This window comes from Rhyacophila brunnea, unplaced genomic scaffold, assembly GCF_057557595.1.
Source record: "Rhyacophila brunnea isolate RB1 unplaced genomic scaffold, BYU_Rbru_1.0 scaffold_2, whole genome shotgun sequence".
Classification (NCBI taxonomy): domain Eukaryota; kingdom Metazoa; phylum Arthropoda; class Insecta; order Trichoptera; family Rhyacophilidae; genus Rhyacophila; species Rhyacophila brunnea.
This window is the reverse complement of record NW_028232859.1, coordinates 27,728,438-27,751,166: the sequence shown is the minus strand read 5'-3', so window position 1 is coordinate 27,751,166 and position 22,729 is coordinate 27,728,438. Positions and strand designations below refer to the sequence as shown.

The window sequence follows — 22,729 nt, the reverse complement described above, 5'->3', positions numbered from 1 at the left end:
ATTTTTTTTATAAAATGTTTACATTATAATAAGCAAAATGATGAAATAAAAAATTATAATCAACATAATTTACCATCCCCCTTGTTTTCCGGTATTTTTACCGGGGATTCGTTGTGATAAAGATAATTTTAAAAGTTGGCGCCAACATTTGACGCGGGATGTCGCCGCAGACGCAACGCGCGCGCATTTCGTATTGTATACATACAGACTGGATTTAGTTTAGATAGTCTATGAACACAGGCGCGCCACTGACACCGTCAGTTTGCTTATTCTCATTGATCAGGGAGGTTGTGTCGCCGTCTCTCAAATTGAGTGTTGTGTATGTGATTTTATCCCTTGAATTGTTCCGTGTGCGGTGGCTTATTATCTTGTGTAAGATATTTGTGAGGTCGAATTATTTCGACTCACGGTGTGAATTATAAGTGTAATGCATTTAAGGATTTATCTATGGCTTTCCTGTGTTGTCCTGGTAGGATATGCACAAGCGACAGAGGTAAGCGAACAAACACTCTACTGAGGGGTATATAGGGATTACTTTGAGCTTTGTTGGGCTCTTGTCAAATCCATGCGTGATTTTGAATGAACTCGACGTAGTATTTCTTTCTGTTATAATATAATATAAACAATGAGGCTTTTACAAAACGTTAAGCCGGCGTATTGTGCATTTTTCCGTGAGTATTTCGAATGTTTTGGATAAATTCGACCAGGTGTTTGGTGCATTGGTATGTAGCACATGCGACAAACGTCAACACGCTACGTTGAAACTGTGTGCGTAAGTAAAGTTGTTCCACGTTATAATCTTATTTATATGGTCTCTCTCCAATCAGTCTAATCGAGTCATTTAATGTATTTATTTGATTTGAAAGTATCTTCCCATACTAAATTTCTTATAGATAAACTAACCGTACTCCAGTCGCATGTACAAATTCCAATTAAAAGTAAACAATGTTAACGCAAATGTAATATTATTCTTAATTAATATTATTATTCTTTTATAAGTATGTACCTAACTAGGTACTTCTTATTCGATTATAATTTTGTAAATAAACTTAAATACTGCAATATTTTTTAGTTAAAACAACTTTTTGTGCCATCAAGAAGGTAATAATAATTTATCGTCATTGGACGTCAGTGAACAAGTGACCTTTTTAAAAGATAATCATGTATTTATTCATTTATCAAAATATTTCTTTTAACTTGTGGACAACAGTTTCTATAAATATTTATTATACCTACCTAGGTATTACATATTTACAGTCGAACTAATTTCCTCACTTCGATTTACCTATATAGGTACCTAATATTTTTTGTATTTACAAATTTATACTGTAGAATAACTTAATACTGATCTATCTCTTGTGTTATGTACATAAAACTGTTTTAATAATATTTCTTTGTTTCTAAATGTCATGTTGTGAACGTCTTAAACTTATAATTTGTAATGTCCACAATATGTAAAATAAATAAATTGAAAATTGAAATTGAAAATTGAAAAACAAAGCTTCTTTTAATTACGTAGATATGTAACTAGGTACATGACTTTCATGGGAGCTTATATTATCTAAACAGGATGAAAACAATGACAGATTAATATGTAATATTTTTTTTTAAATATTCCCTTGACATTTACTTAAATGCACTTTGTTCACCTACATCTCCTGTAATGACGTTGGTACTATTGAAAAAAAATATCTTAAAAATAGGCCCTATTTGATTTCCTTATCCACGGCCGCGCCAGGCGGGGGGTCGCTGTACACATCCCAGGCGGCGGTAAAATATATAAAATATATTATTTTAAAATATAGTAGGTACGTACTTACCTAAGTTTAACTAGGTAGTAAAATATGTGAAGTAATTGTTTTTTGGGTAGCACCTACGGGTGGCAACTACTATTCAACATACATAATACTTATAGGTATTATAAATAGTCCTATTGAGGTGATTAAAAACGATTAATGCATAACAATTATAATTATATACCTACAACATTACCGACAAGTATATTCTTAGTCCCAATATAACAGGTCAATAATTATAACCTAACCTAACACGTTTCTGGTAAAATATAATTCTTCGTACAGCGAAAGACGTCAGTAAAAGGAGTCATCAAATTTGAAATGGCACGTTTTATTATAAGTTCCAATAAGTGGAATTTTTGAAGGAGGATTTTTTTATATAAGTACTTAAGTAATATGTGTGTATCTATGATAAAAAATAAATCGCAAACAAACGATACAATAAAATACTGGGTCGTCACAGAGTATCTCCAAGTTCTCCTGGCAGCACCCATTGATTGGCGACTAGTTTCCTGAACAGTGTTGCCATCTTTTTCTATGCTGCTTATAGTACAAAGGTGTAAAAATTATAGTATTTCTGAAAAATATACAGTACAGGAACATTTTTCGTCTTGAATCGTTTAAAATTACAGTATTTTGGTTTATTTGGTGTAAAATTATAGTATTTTACATTTTTCGCGGAATTAAAAATATAGTATTGTACTATAATTATAGTACGGTTGGTATCACTGGTCCTGAAATGGTTTTAGCATTCACGGTACACATCTCGCGTTACCTTAACATTCCCAATATTTCACGAATTATTTTCTAATCTGTACCTGTCGGGATGGCCATTTCTTCAGTAATTCGTCAAATCGTCAATCGCTGTAAAACAAAGCCAGAAGAATATATAAATGTAATCTTATACTATATTCGTATTAAAATAATAACTATGACTAAGTATGTACATTTTGTTTCTGCTAGAATTCAGGTAGATTATAATATTGCGAGTCATTTTTTTCTATTATCTCAATATATTATTACCTAGAAGCAAGTGCGCATACCTCGGAGTCAAATATTATAAAAGATTTTTCATTATTCCAGTATGTTAACAGATGAAAATTCGCATATGCTTACCGGAAATTGGCATGTAACGTTTTTTTTGTTTTTTTTTTTTTGAAACTCATATCCTTTTTTCTCTTCCGCTTCATAAAGCCGTTTACCTTTCTTAATACATACGGCAAGCAGCATACACTTTTATATGTATAATAATAAAGTAATGTTCGTCTGCTCCACCCCGTCTCGAAATATTTCATATCCTGTGGAATTCACCGGTTCCCATTTTCTCGCGAATGACATTGGCTGAATTCCTCCTCACTACACAATTCATCGCTTCCAACTCCTGCGTTGTTCACATTAAACATACACCCACTATTAGTTAATAGATTTTCATGTCTTTCAGATGACTATTAAAAGTTTGGAAAGACTTAGTTGAGAACATTCGTTGCAAAGACAATCAATTAATCGCCTACCTCAACGTTTATTTACATTACAATTGTTAAGAATAATATTCTTTAAAACTCGTTCGACGCGGACGACACGGCTGCCGTGTCCCCGTTAAACGGCCATTAGATGCAATTAGCATGTTATTTAAATGTGGTAATTAAAAATTAATTAAAAAGTACGCAGTGATTGATAATATAATAATATATAACATAGTTCATTAACCGTCAGAATACATGTCTTTTTGCTAATAAAATATTGTTGAATTCGCTACAAATATAAGTACTTACTATGTTTGATGGCGTTAATCGTCAATTATTGGTGGAAAGACATTGTATTAAGTAAAATAAAATACAATATATTATAATAAGGTAAGTAGTTTACTTCCCATAGGTATTCATGATTAATTGCATTCGAATTCGTAGTGAATTCCTCACAGCTTGCATTATTGAAATATTAATATTTATTTTATGCAACTAATGTACTTAATGATTAGGTATAATGTTTTCTTAGATTTTTAAAAATCATTGTCCATATCTTTAATACATAATTTTGCCTACCAAAATTGTTAGTATAAATACCTATAATATTATATAGGTATGTATATAATCTAAAGTTTCTAATTTAACAATATGAATGTGAAAGATTTTTTTTTAATTTTCAATAAGTATCCACTCCGCCTTGCGCTACTAAGAATTTTCCAGGGTTTTTGCAAGGCGGTATCATAGGCCCTGGCCGAATTCAAATCAGCAATACCCGATGCGGGTAGAAGAACAGTTTTCAATAAGGCATATTCTCTCAGCCGGCACAATTTTCATTTGACTAGCATCAAGTAGAGTAGTTTGCGTGCCAAAGTCCTTAAGAAACCTCGATAGTAAATGCGAGGTATCCATAAAGGCATCTAGAAAAAAAAAATAAAATAAGTATCCACTTGCTAGGTAGGTACCTACCTACTTTGCGATGTGTATTTTTACTAAAACATTGTCATAGAAATGACATAGATACTAGGAATTCACTTTATATGCTTATTTACGTGAATTTGTTGATATTTAAAAGGTGAGAAAAAATATAACCATTACTTGGTAACATGTTAATGAGATCAGCTTTGAATTAAAACGCATAACAAATGTTGACGCGATAACATTGATACACTCTCCACGAATGGGTCACGACTCCAACACAAGTGAAGGAATGGAGGTGACCCTTATTGAAGTACATATATAAATATTTTAATTTTAATTATTATATTATAAAGTGTCAAGTACATAATAATATACTATTACGATGTAATGCGACATAATCTAAAATATAAAAATAGATATATTGGCAGATATTAATATGTTTCACCAAGCAAATGAGGTGTATATTGTTGTGATCGAGAAATCTCATCTGGATAATTCTTGAGAAATAATCTCGAATCTTGAGAAATTAATTTTCCGAAATTTCGAGAATTCGCATTTTTCGAGAAAATCTTGAATTAGATTCTCCTGTGGGTCTATTCTATACACAAGGCGACTATCGACCGATAAAGTGATAATATTTATTACATCTATTTGTATTGAGGTACTTATTATAATAATTGTTACAATAAATTAGCCGTGTAAACAGTCAAAACTGTCTATCTCGCTCTAAATTTTATCACAGCCAAGAGAGGTGCTTTTAAAATATAGCACTTATTGCAACAAGTACAACCAACTTATTGTAATTGTTACAATAAATGCTAATACTTTGATACAAACCTACGTTTGATAATATTTATCACTTTAGCGGTCGATAAATATAGAATAGACCCACTGAAATATAATTATTATTTGGCTAAATTGCCGACCGGAAGCGGTATCTAAACAACTCGCCGGTAAATTTCTCGATGAAATTTTTTTTTGGCCTGTAAAGCTAAAAGAAAAAGCCGTCACCTCATCGATTTAGAATGTTTTTTTATGGCTGAGTAAAAAATCTAAAAAAAATGAAAGAAAATCGGTAGATATAGTATTTAATATCGATTTCTCGAGAATTTTCTAGATAACATTCTTGATATCGAGAATTCTCGATTTTCAATTAATTAAATAAGTAAGTCGAGAAATCACAAACTATAAATAACTGAGTAGAGTCTCAGTAGACAATAAACCATACATATTAAATAGGCATATTCAGGGAACTCATAAATAATACTTAAATCATTAAATTTATACTTCAAATCACGAAGAACAGTATTCAACCATACAATTTTAATATGAGTAAGTAATTATAATTTATAACTATTTAATTACTTATCTACTTAGCACAAAACAGTTATTTCTAATACGAATGAGTGTATGTAAGTTCTTATTATTTACTATATCTTATATCATAGATTATTAAAATAATTTTTACCTTTTAAATTTAAATTTTTGGTACCGATGACGTATTTCTTGCAAACAGTAGGAAATCTTTGTTTCAATTTACATGTAAGCTATATTGCACTAGGTTTTCCCAATATACAGCAAATAAACAATATACCTATCTATATATAGAAACAGTCATGTGAATGAATATAAACATATCGGCCATATTGCTACATGTTCCGTGGATAATATTTTGATGATCAAAGTAACTAATCTGAAGCCTAGTACCTAGTACATACCTACATACATCTTACCGAAATCTAAATTATGTGTGCAATTATTAATTATTGTGAATTTTTTCCCTCACACAAATATCTGTTTAAAACTAAACGCATATACACACACGTGAAAACATTGCCACCCAGTTGAATGCCGTTTTAACAGTCCATGCAGTAAGAAATTGCGCGCTTTAATCAAAACAATACTCCACGAGACCACGTATTGATACTTCTGATGAAATAGTGAAATTTTTCCCGCCACACTTGCTTGTTGGTCATTGTATTTGTACATGTTATATTTTCCCTATGGGATATTAAAAAAAACGTCGGCATTTGTATAAAAACGTTGTTTATACATTTTCGGTCAAGTAATGACGGTAATGATTACAAAATAAATTGTTTTTATCGAGTTACATCTCTTATTACTTAAAACGTTCAACCTTGGTACTTGGATGTTTAAAAAATATTTAAAAATGTACGTATACCTACATTATTATTGTCGAACTCAGACTACAATGTATATTGTGAGAAAAGCACATGATTAGATCTTATAATTACGTACATGCTCGCCGTGGAACCTGGCCTTTGCAGGTTTAGTTGTCCATCCAAAGCTTGCTGTCAATTACCGATGACTTGTACTTTGTACAAGTTTATTCTGATAGATACTTGCGCCAATGAGTTGAAATTTGCTCTGACGGTTAATCCACTCGGGTGCAGCATAGAGTATGGAATATAGATATGACCAGACCATCCTAACTATCTTGCTGAAATCCGCTGTAAAGTTACAGTTGAAACGTCTACCCTAAACCCAAACCGCATCAAATATTCTCATTAGTAACCATCGAAACCCAGAAATGTCAGTCTCACTAAGTAGCTACCTTAAGCAATCAATATCCAGATCCATAAGGGAATACTGGCGTGAAATGTGTAAACCTATCTCTTGAATTGGCTAGATTTTGAGATTCATCCCGGCACATGTGATGATTAAGTAGTTTTTTTTAGTTATATGGACAATTTTATTCCGTACTTAAGTGCATTATGTAACTTATTACTTATGCCAAATGTTTCGTAAATATTTATAGTGAATGGGTACTCGTTCGACCTACCGACTTCTAAGTAATTATGGAAAACCGTCAAAGTCCTAAGTATTTCATTACCGAACAAATTCCAGACAGACGAGAGCAGAGGATGGGCAACTTAACTGTGGGTAGCTTAGATTGGTGAAAGCGTGTCAGCCAGTTTACGAAGACCTACCAAAGCCTTGGTTTATCTATTTAACTACACCAGATTCTAGTGTATTTGTTTTGTTTTTATCATCTCACACATATAATTGTCTACGTGCAGTTGGCCTCTAAATGAACTAAATGGAATGACGTTTACATAATATTATCATTATTTTACTGGTATTTCTAATGAAGGAATAATAAAGATAAATCTTTGAAAATTACTGTGTCTAATGCAGCATTAAATAATACAGCACTACAAAACAATAATGTTAGAAGATTTCACGGAATATATGGATGCATACCTATATAATTTGAAGGAACAGTCGTAGAACTATAACAATAGTTAAAGCCTTTATTAAATGATATGAATGTAAATTACACCGAACAATTGAAAAACCTATTTGGAACGGATTTTGATATTAGGTAGGGTAGAATAGGTACATTTTGTTGTGGCATCTCGGATATTATTTTTGCAAACGAAATTCAGAAATCTTCATCTTTGGTAGGTGAGCTGTAGGTATATAAATATATTCCCATTTATTAATTAAAATATGAATACAATAATTAATTATATATATCAATCAAAAATGGAATCATTAAACAGTATGATTAAACCATAGTTTCTTAACCGGTGGTCCGCGAAGATTTTTGGGTGGACCGCAAAAATTTTCTGCATTTCAAAAATAGTTACCTATAAACCCAAAATTCGAAGTGGGGTTGTATTATATGTCGACAATTGTTTCAAAAATAGTGTAAATACAAATATTTAATATTTTATTTCAATGTTGATGGTCCGCAAAACATTTTTTGATTTTTTTGTGGTCCGCGGATGTAAAAAGGTTAAGAAACATTGCATTAAACCATTATTATACACTTATATATTAATAAGAATAGAATAAAAAACAATTCAATTTATCTAGCTTCACACAATGCTTTATTTTAATTGGCTAATGGTTACGTAATGAAAATGACATTGTTAAGTACCTCTATGTAAAATTATGAGTTGCAATGATAACACTAAAAAAATCTACTTAAACTAAACGTAAAACTGATAATGACGAAACCCCATCATATTGTGTATACATAGAACATATACAATAAATTTATAGTAATTAATTACAGTATCGTGTAACTATGTACTTACAAATGACATTTTATAAATTTCCATGTCTTGTATGCCTATTTCTTCTTTGTCATTTTCTTAACATAATATTTTTTTCTACTCCTGCATATAAAACTATTCCATAATATATAAATAAGGTCGCTTGCTTGTGTGTGCAATGCTTTTCCAACACCAATAGTCGATGTTATCAGTGTCAATATACTTCATAGTGGGGGTGTAGCGTATTGCCCGGCTGATCCGCCCGCACACCCGCTGATACCGTACATTGCCAAACGATTATCCATTTTCGAAAATAGCCCATGCACTACAACAAAATGCAGTTATTCTACTACCTACCTACTAGAAAGAAATCGCTTTGAAACATAAATAATATTGTCCATATGAAGTGAAAATTGCGAAAATTTTAATAATAAAGGTACGTATTACAATAAGTACCTATCTACCTGTGGAAAATTTCTTTATTTACTCAAGTATTTTATAATTATTTTTTATCTTGCTATAACACCTACATAATATGATATTATATTGTTCTTGTATTATATATATGATGCTGTAGAATTTTCCTCTGTATCTATCCCATGCGAATTTCGTATACCTAGTGCAGTTGTTGGTGTGGATTTATTATTAATTGAAAAATAAATATTTGATTAATATTATCGCGCCGGACAAATTTTTGATATCCATTGTTCGTGAATTTGGGACGTAATCCAGAAATCCTGCCCGGCCTCCAGACATTCACTCACATTGCGTCCATCAATCGATCAATCAATTTCATTTATATGATAAAATAAGGCCTAATAAGTTGCTATAAACCTTTTATAAGTAAAAGCACATTTTAAAATTTGAAAAGTGCTTATAAAATAGGTACCTACTTAACCGGGTCAACGTTTCCTAAATGCTGCTTTATGTGCTAAGTTAGAAGATTGCGCGAAGAGAATACACATATTAAATATAAAATATCGTCAGTAAGTACTTACCTACCTTTTTATATTGCGGAAGACACATTATTTGATCATGTCTATTTTATTGTATAGTCCAGCGATTTCCAAACTGAGAGGCGCGAAAAGTTTAACACTATTAATGTAGCCACAGGTTTGCAGTTTGCCAATGCATAGTTTATAAAACGGCCGCTAGTTATAAACTACATAAAATAACAGTCATATAAAAGATTGTTTGCAAACCTGTCTGAAAATATGGAGACTAATTTTATAAAACCTCACTTCTATACTATTGTGAAGCGCGCTGGCCATCTCGTGAAAAAATGAAAAGGGTCAAATCATAATGTTGAAATCTGAGACAAATTTGTTTAGGAATGATAATTTTGATGCTAAATTCGTCTATTTGGTTGAAATTTAAAAACAAATGAATGAATAAATCAATGCAAGGACCACCAATGCATTCACTGATTTAAAAAGACAAAGTGAAGGCATTCATAAAAAATTGGAGCTTCTGAAGTCAAAATTACGAAAAAGTAAGTTCGCCATGTCTCCACTTTTAAATGATTTTTACGCCAGATATGTTGAAGCAAACAAAAATCTATTTACTGAGTTCTTGGTTAGTTTGCTAATGCACTTTTCAAATTATTTTAGTAATAGTAAAAAAGTCGGCTGCGGCGCTACTTTGTTTCGGACCTATAAAATATTTTAAATATGTGGTTGAAAGATCGTGGCCTGGAGTGTACTAATTTTTGAATTAGTACATTGTTGACTATTTATAAAAAGTTGTCTGTATTATTTAATGAAATAAAGGGGGGGGGGGAGGCGCCAAGATTAGATTTTTTTAAAAGGGAGGCGTAGTAACATACGTTTGGAAACCACTGGTATAGTCAATGAAATGTAGTAGCAGCAAGGTGGTTACACGCAAGTGGCAAGTTGTTCGATAATTTTATTTATCTATGCACTCCACTCATACGTTTTGTAAAAAATGTTAAATATACGCAATCTTTAAATTAATGTCATTCTAATTATTCACCACGAACTTTCACATTCAGAAGCGTCACAAATTAAGACTTAGCAAGAAAATAATATTGTCTAATAGTTCATTAGCACAAACTATTATAAAACACACTGTAACAAATTCAAAAATAAAAGCATTGTCTATTTTTTGACTATCGCATATTAAACATGCAATTTCAATTAAAATGTATCTATTTGACCTTGAACCAAGATTTTTTGTACACTACGTTAAAAATATTCAAGGGGTTCCGTTATGCTGTACAAAATATAAACGGGTTCCGTTAAGAAATTTAATTCAGAAACATTCATCGGGTTCTGTCGTGGAACGGATTTATAATAATTATATTATATTTTACAACGTTTTTATTAGCTCATATTCTTATTTGTCCGGTAGTTGTTTATCCGGTACAAATCTTGCAATCGATTTTTAACTAACTTCCCGACTAACTAGACATTTGAAACTTTTAGAATATATCAGAACACGATGCCAGTGCATTATTTTAATACTTTTAGCCATCTTTAAGTAGAATTGAATTCATTTTCAGTTAATTCTGTTTTGTATGAAAAGTTATTTCGGAAGAAATTCTTAATCCAATCCACTATTATTCATTGCTAAGTGAGTCCTAGCAACCAAATTATTAATATATACGTGCGTTACTATGGAAATCAAAATGACATTTCAGTATACTGTATTTGTTTATTTGTTTGTTTTTTATTTACTTCATATCAAGTAGAAGTTTGAGCATATTGAGCATAATAATTGAACAGAAAATTTAAAAACGTTGTATATAAAAAGTTCTTTTTATCATTTAGTTACTTATATAGTCTATAGGTTTATTCTTCTTTTTCATCTTAATATGGCTAGCAGGTACTCATCTCGGTACCTAATTAAAATGAATTACTCATTGATTAATAGTAAATTGTAACTACGATACGTGTATAACTAAAATATGTGCATAGTAAAACGTAAAGCAATACGAATTACAAAGCCGAGGTGCTTACAATTATTAGAATTTATTGCAATAATTATTCGTTTAAGTATTTACCTGCATGGCAGGTTACATGAGAATTACGCACACTCGACTTTATAATAACTACTAATGTACCTACTTATATTTTACAATGTGAAGTTTCGCTATAGGTGTTTGTGTATCTCGTCGTCGTATCGTATTAAAATACCATTTAACACAGTTTCTCAAAGTTTACACGGTAGGTATATGTGGCTGTTCAAATAACTATGCGATGAATACCGGTAAGGTTGTCCTGGCATGGTCGAAAGTCGCGATCTATGTCGTCATTTTTGTTAAATCTATTTATAACATTAAAAAAAGGTACATTTAAAATTCAACTTTTTTTTTGACTGGATTGCCACGTTGAACGCTCAATTTTCATTTAATTCCTTTACACCCACAAACTTAAAATTGATTCACTTAAAATTTTGGGAGTGGTTCGATACTTACTCCAAACATGGGTCCCCATACAACTTTCTTTTTTGTTGATGATCTATCCACCGGTTTTCAGATAGAAAAGTAAAAAAAATGGATGTCGCCGTTCAACTTTTCGAGATTACGGAACATAAAGAATGCATTTCGTCTCTGTTCTGGCAGAACACACTAACTAGAGAATACTAGTTTTGAGGATGTATCTATAGTCTAAGTTTTGAGTAATTTGACTTTGAAGATGTTAAAATGTTTCAAATGGTCTATCATGTGAGTTTATTAAGTAATCGTAAAAAGGATGACTTTAAAATAAAGACTGATTATTTATTAAGAAAGTTTGAAATAAGGAACATTTTGGTATAACTAACTCAATATGTCATTTTTTCGAATTAGTGTCTTCTGCTAGAACAGTGACGATTTAAATCTCCACATTACAATGCTTTGGGGCGCCTACGGTGGCCAGGGTGGAACCCCACTAGTAATAATGGTGTAATCTGTTTTTTAATTTTATTAAATTAATACACTCCATTGTATGATTTTTTGTCAATCATAGTCTGACTGTACTTCACAGAACAGTTCTTACTCATATGACTCCAAATAATTTTCCGGTGCTTTCTTATGTTCTGTGATGTTCGGGTTATCAGTCTTTGTATGCACCATACCCACCATTATACAGAAAGTTACAGAAATAAGAGATAATAAGAAAACTCAAGGGCAAAACCCAATGTCGATAAACTAGCGGTTTATAGCTACATCAATTGGCATATTTTACTTTGACTGATGTTGGATTGGATATTACCTATCCTCCAAATGTATGTCATTAAGCAGCGTTTGTATTTATCCACTTACTAGTTCACTATCACTTATTTCAACTGATTAAAATCTCCACATTCCTAATTTTGCTTATGCCTATTTACAGAATTGTGATACGATTTAATATTGTTATCTATTATATTATTGATTGTAATTTAAAAAAAAAAACACAATTTATGCAGCGGAAAGTTTGAGGGCTGCCTTTTAGGTACATCGCATATACCTAATATGGGAAATGCAGCCAAGTTTCATCGCATAACTATTTGAGCGTCCACAAACCTCTTTCATGCAGGTTCCAGCGACGCCATTAGCATATCCCGCTGCATACTTTTCCCCTACCTGGCTCCCTCTCTGTGCAGGGATGCCTTTCATCCCCTTGATAAGCTGGTAGCCACGACAGGTGAATACAAAATGAACGAAGATTATCTTGTCCTTTCGCCGTGGAGACGGCTACCATAATTCTTAATTTTAAACTAGGGAGGCGGCTCTCGTGGTGAAGTTGGTAAGGCGCTCGCCTTCCACCCGAGAGTTCCTGGGTTCGATTCCCGGTCATGACAAAAACATTCTCAAAGCCTGGCTGTTTGTGATTGTTCAAAATTACTAACAACCACCTTGTACGAAAAAGCAAGGACATGGTTATTAATAATTCTAAAAAAAAAAAAATTTTAAACTAGGGATATTCATATACCCGCGAGAGATTATCATGGGGTTTTTTCCGGTCTTTGTGATAATAATCGCTGTAGGTTGCTCTTATTGTAGATTGTAAACGTATTGATAAATAATAGCGCGTATGTACACAAAGAATTGGACGAATGTAAATGTCGCCAACCCATTAGACATTTGTAGTACATTATGATATTTTATTAGGTTGACAATTTTTTTCTACGGCTGAATAAATGCTAAGATCCGAAACAGGGTATTTGACTTCAATTTGTCAATCCAATCGTGACAAGTTCGCATATTTCACTCATCAAATTGACTGCATGCTTAGTTCATTTGTTGGCAAGTGGCAGTACTTGCATTCAATCACTGGTGCCTTTTCGTAATGCAATAGCCGGCCTTGATAGGAACTACTGCGTCAATTATGCAAATAAAATAAATAACGTGCGAATACGAAAAGGTGTTGTCATCGCGTGCATGTTTTAGCAGGTTATCAATCCATCGCCTGACATTTTTGTTATTTGAAGAGCGATGTCATTTGCAAACAATACGATACATTTTCAATCACGTAAGTATGTGCGCTACCTTCCTATCTTTGACCAGTCCAATTCCTTATAATATATTATTATGTATGTATAATGAATTATTTATCAGTTGTGTTACCATTTCTGTAATCTGCATTAACCTTGAAACAGAACTTTTACCGGTAATATCGTAACAACTTTGAGCATTCAGCTTGATATTCATTTTTAACAATCTCTGACTTATATTTTCACATGCCTGATTGCATGTTGGATCTAAAAAATGACATTCAGGTTGAAAATGTAGTGCCGTTTTCTCACTTGGCGATTTTTGTCTTTCAACTGTATGTTGAGTAACGGTTAAAAGTCAATTGATAAGTGAGAGGTTGATTAACTTTTAAGTTAAATTTTTACTCTTGTCGATTTAACATTGAATCATCATTCGAGTCAACTCGCCATGAATTATTGCCTAGAGTAGATTAACTAAGGTGAAAACAACTTGCATCGGCACGTTAAGCTTGCTTTTATTATTTGACGCCATCTTGATGAAAAAAAAATCGGTTTTTTTGGTTCGGTACATGTTCAAATACGCGCGTTAACATGATCTTACTCCCTACTTCATTTCGTTTGTCAATTTATGGCTACGGCCGTATGTTGTAGCCTAACCACTGGGAAATGTCAATAGAAATGGCATATTTAAAAAAAAATACTAAGTACCTTATTCTTTCGTCAATCATTGTTATAAAACAATCATTATTCGTAGGATGTTTTATCACATATGAATGGTCAAAGACATAGCTTATAGTCAGTATCTTTAGAATTATCTTCAAATGTGTTAATCGTGCCCATTTTTTGAATAATAAAATGCCTAATTCTTGTCAAATTTGGGATCACAGATTATAAATATAATTTTTTATCGTAAATATTTCACTATATAATGTTACAACAATTTTACTAATGGTTTTATAAATGCGTTTAAAAATTAATAAATCTAAAAAATCTTAACACCACTGCACATGGATGTACTGAAATATGACTATATTCTAAAACATTAGATCGACAGGTTTAAAAGAATACCATTTTATGTAATAAAAACACTTTCATCACAATTTCATCGCAGTCACCAAATATTTAAAATAAATATAAAGGATAACAAGGCTTCAAAATTATACAAATAGATTATCTACAGCGTTTAAGGAATGTCCAGGCTTATGCTCTGAAAATATCATACAACTCCATTTTGACGTACGTGGCGCATGTGGGCCCTTCTACCATCAAATGCCATAATAATTGTTTATATATCCATACACATTAATGTATACTAAGTGAGAGTTAAATAATTAAATATCTATCGTATTTCTGGAATTTGTGCCCGTGTTTGTTGATACAATGCCATTTATGTCAGGAATTTACCGGACACAATGCATAACACAGGTCAAATGTGCAGATGTGAATAACTTTGTTATCTTGCTTAGAAACAATGCTCGGATTCTGTGAACATGTAATCAACATTTCTCGCGCTGCAACCCTCCGAGCCCCTCCGGCCGGATTAGGTCCACCCTCTTACAAATTACGAAAGATTAAAGGGAGCTACTGCTCTATGAAAGGGGAAAATCCCGTTATCTTTTGTCATTTTTTGATGGCAAATATTTGGCAGCTTCTTGTTGCACATTTTGTTAGCATTCATTTTTGGTGCTGCCTGGATTTTGTACTCAGTGAAGGGGTGCAAAGCTTTCTCTGACACGAGGCTTTTAAAATTCAAAAAGGGTTGCCTGTAATCTTGATCCGCGTAGAAATATGGCAAGAAATCAATTTTGACAGCAAGGAATTTATGTCTCGGTAAGTCGCTCGTCATAATATTGTCAACAATAACATATATTTTTTAAAAAGTAATTTTTTATGTAGATCTTTTTTGCGTTTATGAAAACATCATTTTTACCGTTTTTATGTCGTTAATCAGTCTAAAACAGTTTTGTAAATACCTACTGATACCTCTCAGCCCCAGCATTCCTAAAGAGAACAGTTTGGCGGTACCTCATTGGCAAGGTTGTCATAATAGAAAATTGGGAAAGGAGTAAAATGTAAATAGTTAGTATGAATGATAGTAAAAGAAGTTTAATAATTGTAATGCACAATTATTAAACATATAGTGCCAACTAATTCAATCAATAAAACATGAAATATTTAATCTCACAGCTTATAAGATTCGGCTTTCTGCCAACTTAACCCTGTGTAAAGAATGCTTTATAAATCATTTATCTACCTCAAATAAAATGTCATTTGTAAACTCGTTGAAATATTAAATTATAATTTTTGGGCGCCTTGAAAGATGTGTAATTACAAATTAAATATAACAGTATAAAAATAAGAACACAGCTAATCGTGAAAAGTGTTATTTAATTACACAAACCATTGAAATTTAAAAACATACTAAAACAAATACAGATTTTTAATACAACTTTGAGAAGCGTTTACTTGGTATGGGGACATAGAGCATTTGTTGGAAGATGGTAATTATTACTTAACTTTATGTTTAAATTGTGATGGCTGGAACTTCATCTTGGCTGGAATTATGAACTGCGAATCCTTCTCCCTGTCCGAAAGGAAGTAACTACAAATGGCGTTGAAACTGTATCTAATTGTTAAACAAGCACGTCCGATCGGTACTGAATCTAATCTCGGAGTGAGGATCTTGCGGGCGGAAATAAGTTATTTGTAAACAAGACGCTTTCAAAAAGGCGGGAAGAAACCCGATTGGCCTATTTTTAACCGTCATTGTCTTGGAAACAAGGGTTGACACACACTTTTTAACAAGGTTGTGCCAAATTTTGTTATTTAAATTAACATTATTTATTTTAATATCTGCGTTTGAAATGTAGCCATGTTACGTGAAATGTAACATGACAAGGTGGTTAGAAAACATTTTGAGAACACTGGTTATTATATAATGAAAACACGATATTTGGCAGCGTCGTTTTGGTGTATTGAATCAATAATTGGTCTTGACGTCATAAAAGATACAAAAACATATTGATCTAAACATATTATTTATCCCCACGGGCGACCATATTGTCATACCGAACCCGAAAAGCCTGAAAAAGAATGTCAGTCTCTTGAACATTAAACATACATCGTAATTATTGTTAGATCTTGTAATACATTACAATATTTCACTATACTGGCTGAACCTAAAATTGTATTATTGGGGCACCCCGATGTCTTTATTTGGTGATCGTTTTTGCTACTTTACATACTACATTGTATTCTTCTTTTTATATATTATTTTTCTTTTACGTTATTTGCTAAAAGTATTTTTACAATTCAAACAAACGGTTAGAAGTGGTGTATGTATCCAAAGCATACCATAATATTAGTATAATAAGGCTTACACACTGTAGGCTAGGAATTATTGCCAGACATTTTTAGTATTGTGAATATTAAAAAAATACCTACTGGCAAAGTACAGTAATGTATAATTTGCCATTTCGTGAATAAAATATAAACAACGTTTAACAGTACCTATCTACGTAGTAACCCTTTCATGCCATAAGGTTGAAAAAATAAATTTAAAACGATTTTTTTTTTAAATCAAATATATTATATGAATAACACAACAATCTTTGCAAAAAAGCATTCGATTGAAAATTGTTTTTCACATTGATTAAATAAAGAGAGGATTTAGCACACCGTCAAAGGCTATCTCCGGATTTATATTTTGACAGCAGATATCAGTAGGATACATATCTTAATCTTTAAAGTACGCTATTAATTGTTGTAAATTTAACACCGTGTTTTAAAAAATTGCGACAATTTAAGTAAACATGAAAATCACACAATATGCACTTTATAATAAATACCGAAAAGCTTACTACATATTTCTTTTGTAAACTTGATTCGAGGATCAATAGTGCTTTACTTGCCACATAACAGATTAGTAGGATAGAAATGTGACAGACAGTCGCCATAGACCATGACTTTGAACATAGCTTTGGTTTATGACTTAATGACAATCACGCCGTAAAACGCAAGAAGTACATAGTGACTTCAAGCATAATATTATTGTATCGACCGACGTGACTATTGAAAATACATGCACGACAAATAACGACACTTATTAAAGTTCAACCGATTTGCTGTGACTATTAGGCATAAAGCCCATTGACGCAGCGAGTGCGGCGCTCGCGCAAAATTTCTACAAGTGGCGCGTAAATCATCAAAAATACAACGTAATCAAATACGCCAGCGCCCACTGGACTTGACGATGCCTTGCGCCCCTTTTGCCGCATGGGTCACCGTTTTTCGCTTCTCGGCGATACGATTTAATGAAAATACAAAGAAGTCCATTCATTGAACACGGCTACCAAAATTACGCCGCTCGTGGCGTCGTCGTTCGACGGGCGAAAAGCAATTATTTAATTACAGAGAAGTCATTGTTCCGTGTCATTATATTTCGCTGGTTGAATAATGTCGTCGTAAATATTTATTACAAGACCCGAAATAATATAATATTTTTATTGCTTTGTTATGAGAGACGCTGTAAAAATAATTGTTTTGTGCTGCTTGGGCCGCTTATTACATAGGTGAAGGGTAATGCGTGGGAAGAGACGTGTGATTATGGTTATGAATAAACACTGCATTCGCCGACTTCGCCCGCTCGACGCGTTCTATGAGCGCTATCGCTTAGGTAACTATAACTTCAATTTAAAAGATAATCCTTTCAACGGACAGGAGGTAACTAGTTAGTAGAAATATAATTTATGTATGTATACTTTTTCAAAAGTATCTAGGACTCCATTTATCATAGCATATTATGACAGTAGAATTGTTTTGTTGCCTGAAGATAATAAAAGGGAAAAGTCGACTCGCAAAAAACCTAAGTATCAATATGGAAGTTACATATGTAATTGATAGTTATCCTATATAATTAATTACAGATAATTTTGAAAATTTTAAAGTCCGACACTTAGCCACACTAGTATTAATTTAATTTAATATACGTAACGCAAAATTTTATCGTACTATTAAATTAATAATTCAATGCATTTCCACCATGAGTTGAGTTGACAGTTAACACAATACAAGAAACTTAGCACACTACTGTTTGCTTACTTTTCTTCTCCAGCAATATGGCAGCTCGTGTTCGCTGATGTTATTCTGTATTTCTCCACATTCATGCCTGCGTATTAATAGTCCGAACAGCCATTTCACTCAGGTTGACCTTTCGCTGACGGTCTAGGGTGGGTTCCATACAAACAGTCATGTCGGTCCAGAAAAACACGTAGGCCAGACACCCACAATTTACGTCGAAACACAGTCTAATTCAAAATTCACCCAAAATGTTCCAACTTGGTATATACTCCTACGGTTATGACATCATTCTTATAATGTCCAATAAATCTTTATTCATGTGTCACTAAATTATTTGCATGCATAACTTTACCTGCTGTTACGTAGTAGGTATAATATGTTACATCTTTTCAACCTTTCTTGTTGGTCAACTTATCTGAATCTTGATAATTAATAACTGCCATAACCAGTAGGAATACCTTGAAGAATAGGTAGATATTTTTTTTACAATATGTATGTATTATTATTATAATGTCTTGTGTTGTATTTTTAGTCATGTGGAACCTTTGGAAATATGATAGATATCGCCTTAATTATATTTTTTAAATTATAAAATTCTATGGAGTCATGAATTATTATTATTATATTATAGACGGCATTAAATTATTAGCAATAAATACAGCCAGAATGTTATAAACCCATAATAAAAACAATGTTTTCATCTAAACGTTTTGATTTTTCTCGTAATAAGTTGTTGTTGCTATGAAAAATTAAAAAATCGTTCATATACTAATATAAACAACAGCAAATTTGTAATTTTTTGTCGTTATAGAAAAATCGCCGACATAACATTTTTTTGATTTGTTATGCTTCATTCTTTGGTCCCATGCCAAAAAGGTTGGTAGCCACTTATATACGGTATCTCCTACATAATATTCTTTTAACTATTTATTACCCATTATAAATCATTAAGTGTTTGCTACTTAATATGCTTGAAATTGACATATTTTGGCCGTTATCAAATAATTATCATCATCATCATAATAATGTATGAAACATGACTTATTCGTTGTAGCAACGAAGCGGGTAGCCAATATGATAATAGTAATTATCATCATCATTGTATATTATTTATAAAACATTTTTAATAGGTAAGTAGGTATCTAATATTGGTATTTTAGTAACGAAATATGTTGAGCTTTGAAGCTATGATTTAATACGTCGAATATGATAAACGTCATTTATTTTATTTTAATATGATAGAATATTATAATATTAATCTTGAAATTCCGTAATTAAAAATTCTCTTTGAAATCCCTACATGTGTCAAAAATATAATGTTCCTATCATTTTTAGCAACTTCACAGAAACGGGAGAAAAACGTATCTATATTACAATTTCAGGTGTTTATTATATTACTGTACATTTAGAATAGCGACAATTATTTTTGCTGTGGGGAAAGCTACTACCCACCAAATAACATAATTTTATCTCTCCTGAAAAGTTGCTAAAATTAGATGTTTATAATATAATATTATTTTGACCGTTATTTTCAACGTACTTTTCTGCATAATTTTGCAGCAGATATGAAGTAGGGAGTGTGTTTTTTCGTATTATTTGTTCATTGATTGAAAATAAATAATATATAGTTTTGAGGTTAATATTTTGACAGTGTTCACCCCTTCACACTGTGGTCGGTAATATTAACTTTAAAAAAAATGCATGACGAAAAATGTATACCTACCGTAAAATGGGATGAGATTACAATGATTACACCAACGCATTAAACCCTTTGTCCCCCAATGTTTTTATGTAATTCATGTTAGCCTCAACTTTTGTGAAATATCCATCCCTTCCCGATGACTATAAAATATACTTAAGTACTGCATTTTTTTAGTTATTAAAATTATCAATACTTGAAAGTATTGATAATTTTCTTCTGATGCAATACCAGTATCGATACTTTTATTCAATATGACATCACTATCTACACGGTATTGTGCATTATCTATTGATAATTAAAATGCTGTAAAAATAAAAGTTATTCGCAACTCACCACGTCAGTTTAATGTATCAATGTTAAACTTGCTGACGTACATATCTACTTTGTTCCATTTAATCGACCTGTATTATTAAAACAATGTTGCTTGTTTAATACAACACATCGCAGGTTTGTTTTGTCAAAATGACATGCACTCATAATACTCGTAAATAAATGAACAGGTTGCCTTTGATCTTCCTATAGGCAGAATAATATGAAGCTTGGTTCATAAAAATTTGAAGGCTTGCCTAATGCCTACCACCCAGCACGCGGCTGTCAAAATGTATGGCGGATTCGCCCAACTGTTTTATGCTAATACAGGAGTGCACCTTGTCCGTTGTTTGTACTGTCTGGAATTATTCTCTTTACCTGCGGAAGGTGATAGTTACACGCGGAAGCTCAAATTGGTCTGCTTCCTCGGTTCATATTTGCATATTATAGGTATGTATGGGGGCCTCCCTAACGCCTGTTGTTGTGTTAAAAAGAGAAGAAAAAATGTACTTATAACGTTAGTTGACACAGTTTCTTATTTTTTAGTTAAAAATCTCCTGTCTTACTAAGATATAAAATACACGAATAATAATAATAAAATACACAAATACAGTAAAGTTACTTGTGTTTACTTAGGTAGGTACTTATAGTAATTACACATTAAACAATATGTACCTATGAAGATAGCTCATGTAATGTTGTATGCGTCTATACTGTATTGTTAATTATTTAAAAATTGCACTTTCAACGTTTTTTTATGCAGTTATAGTCTAATTACTTTGCAATAACAACTACCAGCATTGGAGCAGGTTCGTCAGTGAACGTCATGCAAGTATTTTCTAGTAGTAGGTTAGTATTATTACCGTTACTTAAAATCCATTGGTGCATTATGCCTTTATAAGAGTGTATGTATGCATACCTGAGTAGACCAGCGTTATGTTTGTTTAAAAAAACAAGTAATTTATTAATTGACCTACTATTAACAAATACCTACATGTGTTTTTTACCAAGTAATCTGTTGTCTAATTCAATGCTTTCCAGACTCATGGGTCGCGGGAGGCTGCGAAATGTTTCACTATATATTTTATTTATGAATATGTATTACAATAATTATTTATGTATACATATATTTAAAATTGTTATTTCAACAATACAAATTTCTTATTAACATTTTCATATTGACGAAAATATGATGCATTCATTATGCATGCGAAAATTGCGAATCGCGAAATACGATTGTGAAATGCAGGTATATGGGTACCTATATCAGGTTCAATGCTAGCAACGGCATTGAACCCGAGATTGATTAGTTATGTAAAAGCATGCAACCACACCCCTCTCATTAAATTGTTTTTGTATGTTTCACGTATGGTATTTTTTTCTTATTTAATTTTGTTTGTGATCTTAATTAATGCCAATTTGATGACAAAAATAATTTATTTTTCGGGATGATTATTTTTTTAGGTTAAGTATGGAGGCCGGTATGAAAAAAGTTTGGAAAGGACTGGTTAATTGATTATTTTAACGTACTAAATAGTTATGAATGATTTAGTAGGAAGTTATATTAAATAATGTTCGATATAATATAATATGATTTTTTTTCAGTATTTGTTGTCACTTTTTTATACGTTGAATAGCACATTTCCGTTGAAAATAAAATCAACCCCGCGGAAAAGTTCGCTGAGCTTATAATATTTATTTTGAAAACACTCCCGATTCACTCCTCGGAATAGATTCACTTCATCATTTGATTGCTTTTTCGAGTTCGCTGCTAATTTCAATATGTGATGGTGATTGCTTTCATTTCAAATGTCAACGGCACGCCCCGAGATTCTTGACTATTCAATAAAAAGCGCGATATGAGACGGCCTCTCAATTAACTTACTGTCACAATGTTTCATAATATGTACTTGTTTATTGATTTTATACTTTATTGAATCACCTATGCTTGCAGTCTAGCCTTACGACTACTATGTACATATGCTTGTACATTGTATTACAGTTGTTCAATTCGTA

General features: G+C 32.1%; 1 protein-coding gene across 1 annotated transcript in view; it reads left to right on the top strand.

Annotated features, from left to right (window-relative positions):
• Positions 1–259: 259 nt before the first annotated feature.
• Sdc (Syndecan) overlaps positions 260–22,729 on the top strand; it is a 675,273-nt gene continuing 652,803 nt past the window's right edge. Inside the window, exon 1 of the mRNA XM_085947155.1 lies at positions 260–493. Coding sequence (XP_085803281.1) covers positions 428–493 — 66 coding nt within the window. The 5' untranslated portion in view covers positions 260–427. The remainder of the gene's footprint in view (positions 494–22,729) is intronic.